The sequence below is a fragment of the Thunnus maccoyii genome, chromosome 10 (genome assembly GCF_910596095.1).
Source record: "Thunnus maccoyii chromosome 10, fThuMac1.1, whole genome shotgun sequence".
NCBI classification, from domain to species: Eukaryota; Metazoa; Chordata; class Actinopteri; order Scombriformes; family Scombridae; genus Thunnus; species Thunnus maccoyii.
Window position 1 is genome coordinate 1,100,468 of NC_056542.1, and position 16,619 is coordinate 1,117,086.

The 16,619-nt window shown below is 40.3% G+C and overlaps 2 protein-coding genes across 2 annotated transcripts; one reads left to right on the forward strand and one right to left on the reverse strand.

Moving 5' to 3' along the window:
• Positions 1-1,490: 1,490 nt before the first annotated feature.
• On the reverse strand, positions 1,491-8,701 carry si:dkey-11p23.7 (V-set and Ig domain-containing protein). Its single transcript, XM_042423579.1, has 3 exons — positions 8,647-8,701; positions 4,470-4,859; positions 1,491-2,086 (listed from the first exon to the last, which is right to left on the reverse strand). Exons 1-3 carry the CDS (start codon positions 8,699-8,701, stop codon positions 1,659-1,661), a joined length of 873 nt encoding a protein of 290 aa, XP_042279513.1. The 3' UTR covers positions 1,491-1,658.
• Positions 8,702-9,244: 543 nt separating this feature from the next.
• On the forward strand, positions 9,245-15,934 carry LOC121905961 (sialic acid-binding Ig-like lectin 15). The gene is made up of 9 exons (XM_042424576.1): positions 9,245-9,298; positions 10,499-10,876; positions 11,914-12,267; positions 12,877-12,906; positions 13,013-13,057; positions 14,348-14,440; positions 15,028-15,075; positions 15,544-15,583; positions 15,683-15,934. The coding sequence occupies exons 1-8, from the start codon at positions 9,256-9,258 to the stop codon at positions 15,576-15,578; spliced, it is 1,026 nt and encodes a 341-aa protein (XP_042280510.1). The 5' UTR covers positions 9,245-9,255; the 3' UTR covers positions 15,579-15,583; positions 15,683-15,934.
• The last annotated feature ends 685 nt before the right edge of the window (positions 15,935-16,619 follow it).

The following is a 16,619-nucleotide window of genomic DNA, read 5'->3' on the forward strand; positions in this document are numbered from 1 at the left end:
CATCACTATCTCAGTGTCTCTCCTCTGCTCCGCTGTGACGTCTATCAGCAGGTCTCAACGAGGGGAGTCACATCCACCTGCTACATGACGCACATTTCCTAATTTGGACATCAGTCCTGGAGTTGGGGGTGTTCCCCAGAGATAAAGCTGAACTACTGACACAAGCAAAGTGCTCTCAAGAGACTCTCCATAACCTGTTGTTCCTCTTCTCCTTTCCACAAAGTTAGGTTGTAAAAAATAGGCGATAAATGAAAAGTGCAAAGCAAGAATCACCTTTGAAGTTCTTCTACATGTTACCTGCTGTGCTGTCTGTGTGTTATGAGTGTATAAATAGGTAGAGGTCTGTCTGCAATGAGGTGATGAGTAAAGTTTTATCTCAGTAGTCAGCGCAGTCGTCTATGATCTGGGAGACTCCAGTTAGAGACCCGGTGTGGGGACGTCGTCCTTCATAAGGTAGTTTATTCATGAACACTTATTGTAACACTTTAATTTTCTAAAATGAAAAGCGTAATAAAAACAAAAACAGAGGTCCACTTCAGGTGTGAATCATTAATGTATTGATTGTTTCAAAAGCAAAATAAAGTGACTGGGATTTGATTGGTCAGAGGAAATCTGATATTCATCACTTTTGTTTTTTCAACTCAACAACAGCTTGAATTTTATAGTAAATAAAGACGTTCAACCCGTTTGTAGATGCAGCAGACTCAGTGCACTGTGTGATGCTACTGATGGTTTCATTTAATCTATTTCACTGTGAGAAATGAGACTGTTTCCTACGGTGGCCCCAAAGGACAAAACATATAAAAACAGAACCACAAACATGAAGACAACTGCAGAAATGTGTTTTTTCCTTTTGCAGCTGTTTCTTGTTTTGGAGCAAATTTCTCTAAATGATACAATTTTATTGTCAGTTTACACTAAAAGTCATTAATTTCAGTGTAATTTAATTTCAAAGTCAATGGAAAGATACGAATAGATGCAAATAAGTCTGCAGAGGCATGAACTGATGCAGAGATGCATCTGAGGAGTTTAAGATGTTTTAAGCAAAAAGAAGACGAACTGGAGTTTCTGTTGAGTTTCAGTCGGAGGTTGAACTCAACACAAACACACACGAACACAAACTGCTGAGTGATCAAACTGTATGAATGGCACAAGGCGAAAACTTCACTTCCTGTCTGAACACGTTTAAACTGTCTACAAGCAAACAAACAATTCAACATATACGGAAAATATACCACCAATATATAAATAATGAATTAATATTTACTTACATTTAAGTGGAGCTTTTATTACAAGGACATTCCTGTTAATCAGAACCAAATTACAGGAACCTTCATAGAAATAACATTGAAGTTAAAGACTCCTAGGAGTTACGATAATCATATCAGCATGACTGCTCCAAAAGAAACTTTATACTCATTTGAAATTATGAAATAATTTATTATACATACATGGGTCATTCCAAAAGACAATATTTTTGAAACCAACAGTTAAATGTTTATAATAAAACGTCAGGACTTTATTGGGTTTTATTCAGGACAAAAAAGCTCCTGAAACTTTTAGATCATGTGATTAATCATTCACACAGTAATAATAATAATCAGATAATTAACCAGTCTGATAAATATATATAAATATAAACCAATCATCAGAGCAGGTTACTTCCACCAGCAGCTGAGTCCCTGCAGAGCTCCTCCCTGCACCATCCACACCCCCGTCCCCACCAGCAGGATGACCTTTGCCCCCAGAGCGACGGACAGCAGCAGCAGGAGCGGAGGCGACGCTCCGGCCACAGACAGCGGCGGTCGGGGGGGCAGGACGTACAGCGTGGCCTGCTCTTTGCCCAGCGGGTTGGAGGCACTGCAGGTGTACTGCTGCCCGGGCTCCACGTCTCTCAGCTGGCTGACGGTGTGGTAGCGAGTCGGGGACTCCTGAGCCAGCGGGCCAGAGACCAGAGAACCTTCCAGCAGGTCATCGGGGCCGAGCCACTGGACGTCCGGCAGCGGCGAGCCCTGCACCCGACACAGAGCTCTGTAACCGGCCTGCTCGCTGCCCTCCACTGACAGAGCCAGGATCTTTGGAGGAGCTGCAGCAGGAAGGAAAACTGACGAGTAAATGATGGAAAACACTGAAAACACATGAAAACTAATCCATGAAAGAGATGCAGCAGGGTGTGTCGTCAGTTATGAGACAGGAGTCGATGGAATAAAGGTCTCTCTTGAACTTTTGTCCAGCTGGTTCGGGGGTCTAAAATGGTATCAGTTCAGATCTTTGTGTCTTTTTGCAGCAAGGCAGCATGAAAACACAAAAACATGAAACAGGGACACAATAAGACAATTAAAGACATTAAAAGTGCTGCTACTATGATTCAGAATAAAATTAAGTTAAAAGCAAGAAAAACAGCAACAAGAAGAGTAAAGATAAGAGAAATTAAAGCTGTAAGCAGCGTTGGTCGGGACCTCGCACTCTGGTCCGTCAGGATCAGATCATTTTGCTTTTTAAAAATGAGGGATATTTCTTACAAGTGTGGTGTGCTTTTATTTTGAAAGTTTGATTGACAGGATGAGAATTTTCTGCAAGGTGAGACATGTCTGTCTTGCTCACACCTGTGGCATCAAAATCATGCAAGTTTTGGGCCCATTCACTTGAATTTCAATTAGTAAATTGAAAACTCCTAACCTAATGAACCTAATTTTCATCAAGTCTATTTTTAGAAAAGGAAAGACTTTTAACCCACATGACCTGGTCAAAGTTTGATTGACATGTGTACTGTCAGGTGTGTAGAGACAATAAGTAACTGCAGCTGGACACAGAAAAATACTCATATATTTGAATGGAGAGTGTGAGCGAACCCACACCTTTTTGAACATTTACTGCTTCCACATAGTTTTAGATACAAACTTCATTTGAACTTTAAATGAGTCACGAGACTTTGACCTACAAATCTTGAATTTACATGTGTTTTCTATCTTTTACTGTTTTTGAGATATTAGAGTGTGAGTTTTAAAGTCTTTTCTTGCTCCTCCTGTGATTTTATAATGAGTGTGTATTGCGGAATGTTTCACAGCACTGAGGGAGTGACATCACCAGGAGCAGTTGGAGAGGAGGATTTTAGAGTACGCTTCTTGTGAAATCTCCTCATAAATCCCATGACTTTGGCCAGATCTTACATTAAAAATCATATTATAGTAAGAAATTATGTTGCAAATCCATTGATACAGGTTTGAAAGTGGTCAGACTTATAGTTTAGACGTCAGCAGCCTCTGTTTGACACAAAGTTCATGCCCATAGATTGCCTCCCCATTGGTTTACATTGTGAGTGTGATGTGGCACTGCAACTTTCAGGGCTTATAAAATCCAAACCATTCGAGTTATTACAAAGTTTTTAACAACTTTTTTTCAGCATAGTGTCATAAGTCAACTATTAAAGCTTGAAGCCGATATCATTAATGCCCTTGGAGGAGATAGCGTTTGTTCGGGGGCCGCTTCTGGGACGCTTCTGAAACGCGCCCCGTGGAATCGTATACATTGACTAGAGTGGCCGCGATCAGCTCCGGCAACCGCGTCAGAGCCGGAACGCGAATTTAGGGGTTAGCATCTGTATGAGACGCACTGGGCTTTCAACTAACTCCAATGTAAACCCATCCACATCATTATTAGAGCATTTACCAACATGCAGTATCACCGCAGTCCATGAAACTTAATCAATAAGGTCTGGTTAAGCTTAGGCACAAAATCCACTTGGTTTGGGTTAAAATGATCATTTGAAAAGAAGTTTGAAATGGGAAGCGAACATTCCTGTTCGACTTGTTGCCATCTATGTATCTATGTAGCCATCCAGCCAATCTGCCACCTCTGAAGAAGGAAATATGTCACCTTATATAGACGTCATCGGTCTCATGGCGTCTATTTCAGGTGTTGTGGGAGATCTATGGAAGTGTATCAGACAACCCTGCATGTTGAAAAATGACACCAAGGGGCGCGACAGGTGTCAGTATTTGAATGGGCTGCCTCCCTGCAAACTCTAATCTAAATTTAGCACCTCATTCATTAGAAAAAACGTTGCCTGTGAAAGTAATCCAGGCAGATGTTTGGCAATGCAACTTAACTGGGATATATTCATTTCTAGGAGACAGAGCTGGTGAGGAACCAAGAGGCAGTTTATAATGAATTAGAGCACTTGTTGGATAAATTAAAACTTTGCACCTACTGCTTATCTCCAACTAGCTAGCATGTTCCTGGTTAGCTAGCAGCCACAGCAGCTCGCCAACCTCACCAAACATCTAGAACCTTCTAAGGGAAGTTTACTTTCTCGACTGATCAGACACTTAGCCTTTGGAAGATTTATTTGTGGTTTGAGAGGTGGTGCATCCGTCTCCAGTGCTTCTTGGTTGCTTCTAAGACATCAGAGGACGTCCCAACATGTGGCTTTTATTTCTGTTTGACCTTTGCTCTCCGTAGAACCATACCTTCCACTCTCAGTCTGGTTCCCATCTTGTCCTCGAAGCTGATGTGTTCCCGGCCCTGGACCTCCACCCGGCAGAAATAGCGTCCGTTGTCCTGCAGGGTGGCGCTGTTGATGCGTAGCGACAGGTCGTGCTCCCGCGGGTTTCCCTCCAGTCGGTAGCGCTGGTCCTGCTTGGGCCCCGGCTCACAGGTGGGGACTCCGGGCCGGCTGGTGCAGCGGTACAGGATGGTGGCGCCCGCTCCGTGGCCCAGACGCCACAGCACCTGCAGGGAGGAATGCTGGGAGTGCTGTGGGTGGCTGAAGGTGCAGGGCAGCACCACCGGGTAACCCTCCATGGCTCGTACCTCCGCCTGCACGTTAATGGACCAGCCGTCATCACTGGAGCTGAGGCCTGATGGAGGCAGCAGAGAGCATCTATGGTTCAATATCACAGCTGACACACAGGGTGTCTAATCAATGATTACTTCAAGAATTTGATTGGCGATGTTATTTTTCTTCTTGTCAACAAATCTCATGATCTACTAACAAGTATTGTGTGTATACTAGGGATGTGCTCGAATACAAATACGTTATTCGGCAAAGCACAAATAGTGGGTTTTATACAAATATTTGTTTCATACAAATATTTTAAAAATTATTTGTTTTTGGGAAGAAAAAAAACATGTCAAATACCAGTTCACATGTCGGTTACATCGTTATCTCAGTCTATCTCCTCTGCTCCACTGTTACATCTATCAGGGGTAAGTCCCAATGGACTCTCCATAACCTGTTGTTCCTCTTCTCCTTTCCACAAAGTTAGGTTGTAAAAAAATAGGCAATAAATGAAAAGTGCAAAGCAAGAATCACCTTTGAAGTTCTTCTACATGTTACACGCTGTGCTGTCTCTGTGTTATGGGTGTATAAATAGGTAGAGGTCTGTCTGCAATGAGGCAATGAGTAAAGTTTTATCTCAGTAGTCAGCGCAGTCGTCTATGATCTGGGAGACTCCAGTTAGAGACCCGGTGTGGGGACCTCCTTCATAAGGTAGTTTATTCATGAACACTTATTGTAACACTTTAATTTTCTAAAATGAAAAGCGTAATAAAAACAAAAACAGGATTTTTAAGCCTCTTACCAGTATTATATACAATCGAATACAAATACGAATACAAATAATTTTGCTGCCTCAACAAATACAGATACAAATACAAATACTGGGCTCTCTGCACATCCCTAATACAGAATCACAACCTCAGGACTCTGTACTGATGTTCTTTGAGAAATTTATAATGAAGCACAAAGTCCAGAAGTTGTGATCTGTAGCGCAACAAACTGGTGAAGCTGTAAACAGAACAGCGTTCCTGCACATGCTCAGTGGCGTCTGCCTTACACAGAACTACTCTCCAGAGACTGAAAACATGATGCTGTTATTAGTCTTTGGAGCCATTTCTAAACAAACTAACGTGACCAAACTCTTCATGATGAAGGAACATGTCACCCAGTGCAGCGATGTGACTCACTGACGTGTTTTTAATAGTTTCTGGACAACAGCAGAAGAATCAGGTATATCAGCTTTGATACACACACAATACGTGTTAGTAGATCAGTTCATTGTTGGATTTGTTGACAATAAGAAAAATATTGAGAAACACCAGAATGATCCTTTAATCTCCCTTCAGTCAGGATGAACATTACAGGGGGGAAATGACAGGATCTGGTCTGTAACAGACATTCAGCAGTACAGGAAGCCTCCTCAGGGGGGCGGCGGAGAGTTGGGTTCAGGTTAGAGGTGACACAAAGATACTGTGTATTATATATTTTAATACATTGAAAATAATAAATATGTGACTTTTCCTCTGTTTCTGCTCACAGATTGCTGTTGCCAAACATTCCTTTAACTCTTTTTATCTTTTTGTTTTATATCTGTGGTTTTGTCTTTTACTGTGAAGCACTTTCTGACCCTAAAGTCTGTCTTTTAAAGGTGTTTATTTGTCTTTATTTGCTTATTTATAAAGAAATCAGTAACACTTCACTTTAAGTCCTCATATCTGTCATCAATAATAAGCATATAAACAGTTAATAAATGGTTTATAACACACTATAATGTACTTATAAGCAGATATAAGGACATTTTAAGTGTTTATTAATGTTCAGTATTTATTCTAACTCCTCCTATGAAGACATATTTTATATTTTTACAGCTGTATTTTACTATATTGTCATTTATTATCTGTTTATACAGCAGCAAACAATTCTGTGTGTCCACAGGAGGAGTTATAGTTGTTATGTAATACATTAACTTCCTGGTTAACTTCCTGTCTGTCAAAGAATTGACTTTAAGATATTACTGTTGGTTTATAAAGCACTAAATGGTTTAGGGCCAAAATACATCTCTGATCTGCTGCTACATTATGAACCATCCAGACCTCTCAGGTGGTCTGGATCAGGTCTGCTTTCTGTCCCCAGAGTCAAAACTAAACATGGAGAAGCAGCTTTCAGTTTTTATGCTCCACATATCTGAACAAACTCCCAGAAAACTGTAGATCTGCTGCGACTCTCAGTTCTTTAAATTGCAACTGAAGACTTTTCTGTTTGCTGCCTTTCATTAAACCACATTAAGGGTTAATATTTTACACTGCACTGTTACTTTTATTCTCTTGTTTTATCTGTCTTATTCCCTTTTTAGCTTCTTTTTATTTCCAAATTTAACACTTTAATTGTTTTTATATGTCTTTTTACTTGTGTTGCTTTTATATTCTGTTTTAATGACTTTTATGCTCTATGTAAAGCACTTGGAATTTCCTTGTTGTTGAAATGTGCTACACAAATAAACTTGCCTTGCCATTAATAAACACTTATATCTGCTGACAGCTGCATCATAATCTTATAATCCATTTATTAAACGTTTACATGCTGATTATTAATGCTACACTTAACTTAAAGTAAAGAAATTGAACTAGTGAAGCCTTTCTGTCAACCACGTCTGTCACACAACAATTACAGGAACATAAAATACAATCATATCACAACTTTAATGATAAAAGATCATGTTTCTGAGTGTGTTTCTGAGTGTTTCTGAGTGTTTCTGAGTGTTTTTGAGTGTTTCTGGGTGTGTTTCTGAGTGTGTGTCTGAGTGTTTCTGAGTGTGTTTCTGAGTGTTTCTGAGTGTGTTTCTGAGTGTTTCTGAGTGTGTTTCTGAGTGTTTCTGAGTGTGTTTCTGAGTGTTTCTGAGTCTGTTTCTGAGTGTTTCTGAGTCTGTTTCTGAGTGTTTCTGAGTGTGTTTCTGAGTGTTTCTGAGTGTGTCTCTGAGTGTTTCTGAGTGTGTCTCTGAGTGTTTCTGAGTGTGTTTCTGAGTGTGTTTCTGAGTGTGTTTTTGAGTGTGTGTCTGAGTGTGTTTCTGAGTGTGCTTCTGAGTATTTCTGAGTGTGTTTCTGAGTGTTTCTGAGTGTGTTTTTGAGTGTTTCTGAATGTGTTTCTGGGTGTTTCTGGGTGTGTTTTTGAGTGTTTCTGAATGTGTTTCTGAGTGTTTCTGAGTGTGTTTCTGAGTGTGTTTCTGAGTGTTTCTGGGTTTGTTTTTGAGTGTTTCTGAGTGTGTTTTTGAGTGTGTTTCTGAGTGTTTCTGAGTGTGTTTCTGAGTGTTTCTGAGTGTTTCTGAGTGTTTCTGAGTGTGTTTCTGAGTGTTTCTGAGTGTGTTTCTGAGTGTGTTTCTGGGTGTGTTTTTGAGTGTTTTTGAGTGTGTGTCTGAGTGTTTCTGAGTGTGTTTCTGAGTGTTTCTGGGTTTGTTTTTGAGTGTTTCTGAGTGCTTCTGAGTGTGTTTCTGAGTGTTTCTGAGTGTGTTTCTGAGTGTTTCTGAGTGTGTTTCTGAGTGCTTCTGAGTGTGTTTCTGAGTGTTTCTGAGTGTGTTTCTGAGTGTTTCTGAGTGTGTTTCTGAGTGTGTTTCTGGGTGTGTTTTTGAGTGTTTTTGAGTGTGTGTCTGAGTGTTTCTGAGTGTGTTTCTGAGTATTTCTGAGTGTGTTTCTGAGTGTGTTTCTGAGAGTGTTTCTGAGTGTGTTTCTGGGTGTGTTTTTGAGTGTGTGTCTGAGTGTTTCTGAGTGTGTTTCTGAGTATTTCTGAGTGTGTTTCTGAGTGTGTGTCTGAGTGTGTTTCTGAGTGTGTTTCTGAGTGTTTCTGAGTGTTTCTGAGTGTGTTCATCAGCTCACCTCCTGTAGCAGACAACAGCAGACTGAGAAAGCTGCAGACCAGCCGGACGTCCATGATGAGACTGCTGGAGAAACAACCAGGATGTGTGTATGTGTTTGTTTGTGATTCATTTCAGTGTGACCCAGTGCTTCCAGAAATATCAGTCACATCAGTTTTTTGTTTTTTTTCCATTAATCTGTTTCTATTTCCTTCATTTCTTATTTATTATCAGGAAACCGGTTTGTCTGCATTTAAGAAAAACAGTAAAACAGATAAAGTTTAAATCAACATTTTTGTATTATTCAAACTTTACTTTGTCTTGCAGTGAGTGAAACCAGTGAAACCAGTCAGATATAACAAAGTAAAAATACTCCATTGGGAAATATACTTAGTTACTTTCCGTCACTGAGTGAGACTTTAAACACACACGTGATAAAATACATAAAACCTACAATAAAAACGTGTAGAACAAACAGTACAACTGTGTGTTTCTTCTCTTTTTCTGCCTTTGAACATGGCTCATAGTTTCATATGACACATTTCACAACACTTCCTGAATCTGGAGGCACGTTACGGTTTATTTTTGTCCGTATTTGAAGTGTTGCTGCTTGTGGCCGATCAGCTGGAGGATGTCTCAGTTTTTCCTTCTTATTGTGTCTGTGATCATCACAGGTAAGATGATTTATTCTACTGCGAGTGAAGGGAGGATCCTTTAGACTATATTAAAGCTGCTTATTTAGATTTATAAGCTTTTCAAACTACAGACTAACAACTAAAAGACGGTCTGCTCCACTTTAAAGGCAACAAGTAGAACTTAAAGGAATTTAAAGGGCTATTCCACTTATTTAGTATTTCATTTCCCATATCCTGATTTTTAGTTCCTAGTATGGATCAAACTCCATAAACACTGGATCCTACATTTCCCATAATGCAACCCAGTAGCATCTTTCATCAGAGCCTTCCTGTCTGTTAAACATCACACCTCTCATATTTCTCTGGATATCCTGAGTAGAGCTGCTGGAGGTCTGAGGTTAATGTCTACAACTGTATATTATTGTGATTATTGATATAATGTCATATTTTGTTGGGAGGTTAGAAAGTCTGTCTCTCTCTTGATTTTTGCATCGTTTAAATCGCAGTTTGTCGAAACCTCACAGACGTGAAAGAACAAAGAAATTCTGCTGATATTCAAACTTCAGTCCCTCCAGAAGCTTCTCTCAAAACTTGTGATACAATTTGTGATGTTTTATGTCTCTTTTTTTGTGGTAAAATTGTGGGAATTGGGAAAAACTGCAATCAAAGGAAAATAATGTGATTTTTTTAAAAACTATTACCAATGAAGAGTCACATGTGATCACTACCATCCTGCAGATCACAGAAACAATTACACGTCAGTGCTGATGTTTAATGTATTTTGAGTTCTATAAAAATTCAGCAATTCAGACAAATCCAGCAACATAAAAATAGTCCTGGAGGAACTGAAACTTCACTGCAGTACAAGTAGACGGCTGTGTCTGTCGGTCACGTGACGCTCGTCTTGAAGGCCGTAGTGATCCGACGAGGTCGATCGTAACACTTTGGCTGCAGCTTTAGTTGAGGTTTAATGCAGCACAGAGCAGTCAGTGAGGTTTTGGTCGTTTGTAGGTGAAAACGTTTTTTAGTTGAAAACAGTATTTCAGTAGATTTCAATGAACTTCTGGACAAATTTATCAGCAAAAGTTGGTCAAACTCAGTTAAAAAGTAAAATTCTTCACATGGGTGTTATTAAACAGTGTGAACATGGATGTATTATAACAGGAAAGAATATCACATGTGTGCCCTGATCGGCCTAAACTCCAAACATGACCATGAGCTCTTCGTTGTGATGTTCAGGTTCTCTCTCAGTCGCCTGGGACATGGTCGTCTCTCCGAAGGTCAACGTGTCGAGAGGAGAAGACGCCGTCCTCGGCTGCTCCTTCACTCATCCCAGACAGCAGGACTACTCAGGGACCATCACAGTTAAATGGTTGGCCAGAGAGTCAGGCGGTCAGCCATTTTTCCAATGTTCACTTAAAAACAACTCCATGGAAGGACTCGGAAACTGTTCAGGGTCAGGGCTAAGATTTCACCTGGATGGAGACCCTCGGCAAGGGGCGCTGTCGCTCCTCATCCGGACGGTGCAGCTGACCGATAACGGTGCTTATTACTGCCGAGTGGAGCTGGACAAGTGGTGGGAGGCTTTCCAAAAACTGACACATCTGACCGTTACAGGTGAGTTTATTGTGGGATATAGTTGGATGTTGTTTTTGTCTGTGTTTTGTGGATATTTACTTCCTGTGTTTTGTGGATATTTACTTCCTGTGTTTTGTGGATATTTACTTCCTGTGTTTTGTGGATATTTACTTCCTGTGTTTTGTGGATATTTACTTCCTGTGTTTCGGTTGGTTAGGACTGGAGCTCTGCACTGAACCTTTGAACCTTCTGACGTCATCAGCATCTCCGTTTCCACATGTTTATCTTTGTCTCACAGTGATTCTTGGTCATTTTATCCTTTAAATACGTCACAAAGTGATGTCTGTACATCCCAATATTCTATCAGGTGCATTAGCAAAAACGCAAAGACAATATCACAAAAACGGCATCAACACACTGAATTAAATACACAAACATGATGCTACTCAACAGTATTTTGTCCAGATAAGGATGCTAAATAAACACAAAACAATCTAATAACTCTGTTTATTTGATATTTATGTTTTTATCAGCCTTTAAGAACATTTCCAACAAGCCCAAAGACTCTCATCAGTTTAAAGACGACGTATTCTGCACATTTCCAGCTCTACATTTATATTCTACTGGAATATCTTTGCATGATTTCCAGTTAAAAACTCCTTATTTATCTTCTACTGGTCCTTTATGCAGCCCCTCAGTTCAGCCTCTGTCTGAAACAGGCCGTTTTAGCTCCTGTCTCTTTAAGCCCCGCCTCCTGATGAGCCCACTCTGTTGTGATTGGTCAGCTTCAGGAAGCTTCCTCCGGCTCCGGAGGCTACGTAAACAAACTATAGTAGCAGGATTTCACTTCTTTTTCTCCTTCTTTACTCCAAATGTCAACTTCTCAAATACCAGAATTAATTCCAGATTGAACTGTGGATCATAATTTATGAATAAAACAGCAGAAACCGTCATTTCTGTGGGAAACAAAACAAAACAAAAAGACTTTAAAACATAAAAAATAAATGATTTCACAGATCTTAAAATCCTGAGTTGTATCTTATCTTCAAACTTTCTCCATGATGCTTTTGTCCCAGCGAAGCCGCAGATCCTGAGCCTCTCTGTGATGGAGGACGGCGCCACCCGCAGGCTGCGGTGTGAGGTGGAGGGCCACCCGACCCCCAGCATCACCTGGCTGTCAGCCTCCACACCTCTGCCAGAAGATCAGGTCCAGACCTCTGAGTCCGGCCAGTACCGGCTGATGAGCTCCGTCCCGTACCCGGAGGAGGATCAGCGGGTGATCACCTGCAGGGCGGAGAGTGCGCTGGGCGTGGCGGAGCGGCGGTTTCCACACAGTAACACTCTGCTGATAAGTCTGACTGTCTGTAGCCTCGTCGTGCTGCTGCTGCTGCTGCTGACAGGATTCATCATTTACCGCCTGAAACACAGAGGTGAGCTGCTGATTCAAGAACCCAGCAAGTCCTAAAAATAAACAACAAAACATGTTTTATTTTCTGATCTGACGGCGCTGTAAGGACGTCATCCGTCTGTCTGTGCCGTCCAAAACTCTCACTCTCAATCTGACAATGTAAAACCTTTCATAACCTCAGCTGCTCATACTGACGACACAAAGAGAGAACAGAACATAAACTACTTGTTTCAAGTTGTCGATTCTTCACATCTTGAAACACCAGAGAATCAGCTTTTAGTAAAACTGGCTCATAGTAGCAAACAACACGCTACAGGAAATAATATCCAGCTGTTTTTAATGTATTTTGACCACTAACGTCTGGAGACTTTACTCTCTTCCTATTGGCTGGCAGACCCCAGACCAGTGAACAGTGAACTCTCGCGTTAAAGTCCGATGTTTTGTTGTTATAAATGTTTATGGCGCCTCCTGAGTGTGAAAACACTGATACGGGTGATGATGATGATCTACCTGTGTCAGATCACTGTGTGTAAAAGTTTTAAAAGGCAGCGCCGCCATGTTGGAAGAGTGACGACAAAAGACAGACGATAACCTTTCACCTCTTCTCTCTTATCTTGTTCCCGTTTTACAGGAGGAAACCTGCTCAAAGAGGAAACATGTGGTTTGTTTTTCTCTCCAAACTCCTCAAACTGTGTCATGAACTTCAAAAATGTCGCTTTTATTGTGAAATGAGCAGATTAATGGAGTTGTTGTGTGTTTCTCCTCAGCTGGAGCCTCAGATGTTTCTCCTGTTTATGAAAACATTGAAGTAGGTAAGTCGACCTCTTTAACTGAATTTCCACAAACTGGCTGAAAGAAAATGTAGTGAACGACGAGGTGACGTCATTAAAACAGCAGCAGTCAAAGCTCAAACGATAGAAAATCATGTGGAAACATGATGGAAATACGACGTTTCTGTTAGTTTCATGTATCGATGTGAGGAAGGTTACAGTCTCCTCCTCATCATCACTGCTCCACACAGATCTAATGTTTTCAGCTCTTCAGTCACATGATTCATGATGTCATCGTTTATCCACTCAGCTGCTGACAAGCGTCAAAACATTTGGAGATTGTTTTTCATGTTCTGGTTGTTTTATGTTTAAACTGAAAATGTGAACAAAACTCACCTCGACTGTTCTTCACTGTTCCCCAGAAACAAACTTCAACTCTGGAAAAAAGATTTAAATCCACAATATGATAAAAAAAAGCCACTAAAAACACTTTCTTTTAAAACAAATATTTCAACTTTTCAATTTTTCAATTTGAAAATCTGCACTAAAACATGTGGATGGAAACACACTTCATGAGGACTCAGTTTGTTTCATGGATGTATAATAAGAGCTGGAACCCACCGCCGCCGCCGCTGCTCTGCCTTGCAGCCAGTTACAACTGGCTGTTGTAAAACTGTTGACAGGACGCCTCGAACTGCAAACGTCAGCTATGACTCTTTCTATTATGAACTTTTGATCCATGGAGGTTTTATGTTTGTAAAACTTTCCTCGAGCCGAGAAAAGCGATTTAAAAATCGGTGACGTCATCATAATGTAAAGTCTACGGGCTTGTGGGCGGGGCCAGCGGGGGAAACACTACTGCGCATATGCAACGGGGCGGAAGCTAGATACTTTTTTGGCGTAAGCGCCAGGCGAGCAGTTCCTACAGGACTGAATCGGTATCTTATAATACATCCATGGTTTGTTCACGGCAGACATTTTGACTTGTTAAAGCAGGTGAAACACAGGTGTAATTAATAACACTAACAATGGATCTGTTCCATTAATCGTCCCAGTGACTGAGCATGCTCAGAACCAGAACCCTGAGACTGTTTTTAAACCTGAACCTTCACTTTGCATCAATGAGTTTTGGTTCCAGATTGAGTCAAACTCTCCACAGCTGCAGTGAAAGATCAGAGTCTCAGAAACAAGCAGCTGTTTGTGTGTTTTCCTCTCTGTGTGGTTCAGTCCTGTTAAACTGGATCAACTCGTCCAACAATGAGACGGAGCCTCTCAGAGAGGAGACAACAACAAACAAACTCAGCTGTAATCTGTCTTCTGTCTCTTCTCAAGTTGTTCCTGAAGTGGAGAATCATCGACCAGCAGATGGCGACGTTGAGTCTCAGCCTGTTTACTGCGACGTCACGCTGCATTGCTCCACTTCCTGTGAGTCCTCTCAGCTGTTACAAGTTTGATAGAAACTGTGGACGTGACTGACCTGAATGAGCTGTAAGATACTAAAAAAAACCAACCTGGCAGCTCCTCTAGAAACTACCCAACTAAATAGTTTATGAAGAAATGTGAGACTAGAAGCTTTTGATTCATGTTTCATTCAGTTCAACTCAGTTTATTTCAATATAACTTTAATTATTTCTGCAAGTGCAACACAGATAAACCAGTCATTGCTGCAATAAAGATTATAATGTTCAGTTTTTGTTGGCATTTATTTTGGAGGCTGTAGTTTTGGTGTTTTTCATGGATGAAATATATGAAACGATATATGAATGAGCAACTTTACAGCATCTGTAAGTTTAACACAGTCGACCTGATAAACTGACAGTAGATTTGATTGGATGTGAGCTGACAGACAACCAGTGAACCTCCCAGCATGTTACTGGGTTTCTTCAGGTTTCTTCTTCACTGTTACACAATATTCAAAGCAGCTGACTCATTTTCTCCAAAAAAACATGTTGAGTAATGAGCAGCAGCCGGCAGAGCTTCAGTTCTAACCGGAGCTTGTTTTCCTTTTACAGCTCAACATGCCAGTTTTAAAAGCTCCACACGGTCTCATGAGGATAAAGGTGAGTTTCATCTACCTGGAGGGTCCTGACAGGACGTCCATCAGACCTGAACGTTAGTTTAGCACTAAAAACAAAACTTCCTGCTCTGAGGATGACTTTGATGACGTGTTGTAGTTCTTTACACACCGTCCAGCCTCCATAGACTGTAAACAAAGACTCTCACATGGGTTAAAAGATAAATGTAACCTGTTGAGTAAATTAAAATACATAATAGAATCATAATATCAGACTTTAGAAACTTTAGAAATCTGATGCTTTTACTTCTCGTCCTAAAATTAGAAGCAACAACGTGTCGCTCTGAGGATGTTTTTGACCAGTTAGCAGTGATTTCCTGCTCTGAGAAGCTTGATGATGTCATATAGTAGTAACACACAGTACATGTGATACGTTTATATCTGAATAAGGTCGAAGGATTCAGAGGTCAAAGGGTCAATAATAAAACCAGAATATGAAACTTTCTCCTTTCAGACGTCATCTACTCTCCTGTGAACGTCCAGCAGTGAGCGAGGTGTGAAAAACATCTGAATAATCCATTAATATGATAAATATATATATATATATATATATATATGACAATACTATGACTGATGATTCTTTCCTGTTTCAGGAACAACAGAGAATATTTCAACATCAACGTCTGCAGGACTTTTCATGTTATTATAGTTTTCATATGAAAGCAGCTTTTATAGATACGGATTGTTTGTTTTTGTTTTTTTTTTGCTGTTTTGTTGGAAAAATGACTCACTTGATGGACTTCCTGTTATAATATCAGATAGGAACAGGAAGCCTTCAAGGACAGTTTTATATATGTAGTTTGTATTTTTTATGTAAAATAAATAAAAGTATATTATACACTGATCATTTTATTTATTTAATAAAATGTGCCGTTTATGCACATTTTCTATTTTTGAAGTTATATACGTTGTCATTTATAACTATAAATAAAAACCTACACAAACACTTTCTATCAGCAGTTTTACATTGTAAATATTAAACTTTGTGTCATGAAGACAAACTACAGCTTCACGACATCTGCTGATGAAGATCATGTGATACAACTGAAAGCTGCAGAACAGCCACTAAAGGATGTAGGACTGCAGCTAATGATTACGTTCATTAGTGATTAATTGATTAATTGTTTTCTCTATAAACATTTGACTGAGCTGTTTGTTAGTTCTGGTTCTGGACGGACGACGTCTGGCTCAGTGAAGCCAGAGAACCAGAAGACATCCTGGATATGTTGAACCTGCTTACTGGACTCACATCCACTGACTGGTCTGACTCCAGATCAGATTTCCCAGCAGCTCCCAGTTCATCAATCAGCTGACAGGACAAATGTTTCCCATCATTCACTGGAAACACCTGGAACATCCTGCTGAACTGAGGTTTGCACCAACATGTTCTTCTCTTACAAATAAGCTGAAGATGTTTAATTTAGCTTTTATTAGTTTTGTGTTCATGTTGTGTCTTTATTCTTCACTCTGTAAAACACTTTGCTTTTGTATGATATTGTGTTTAAGTATTTCATCCAGAGTGAATCACTG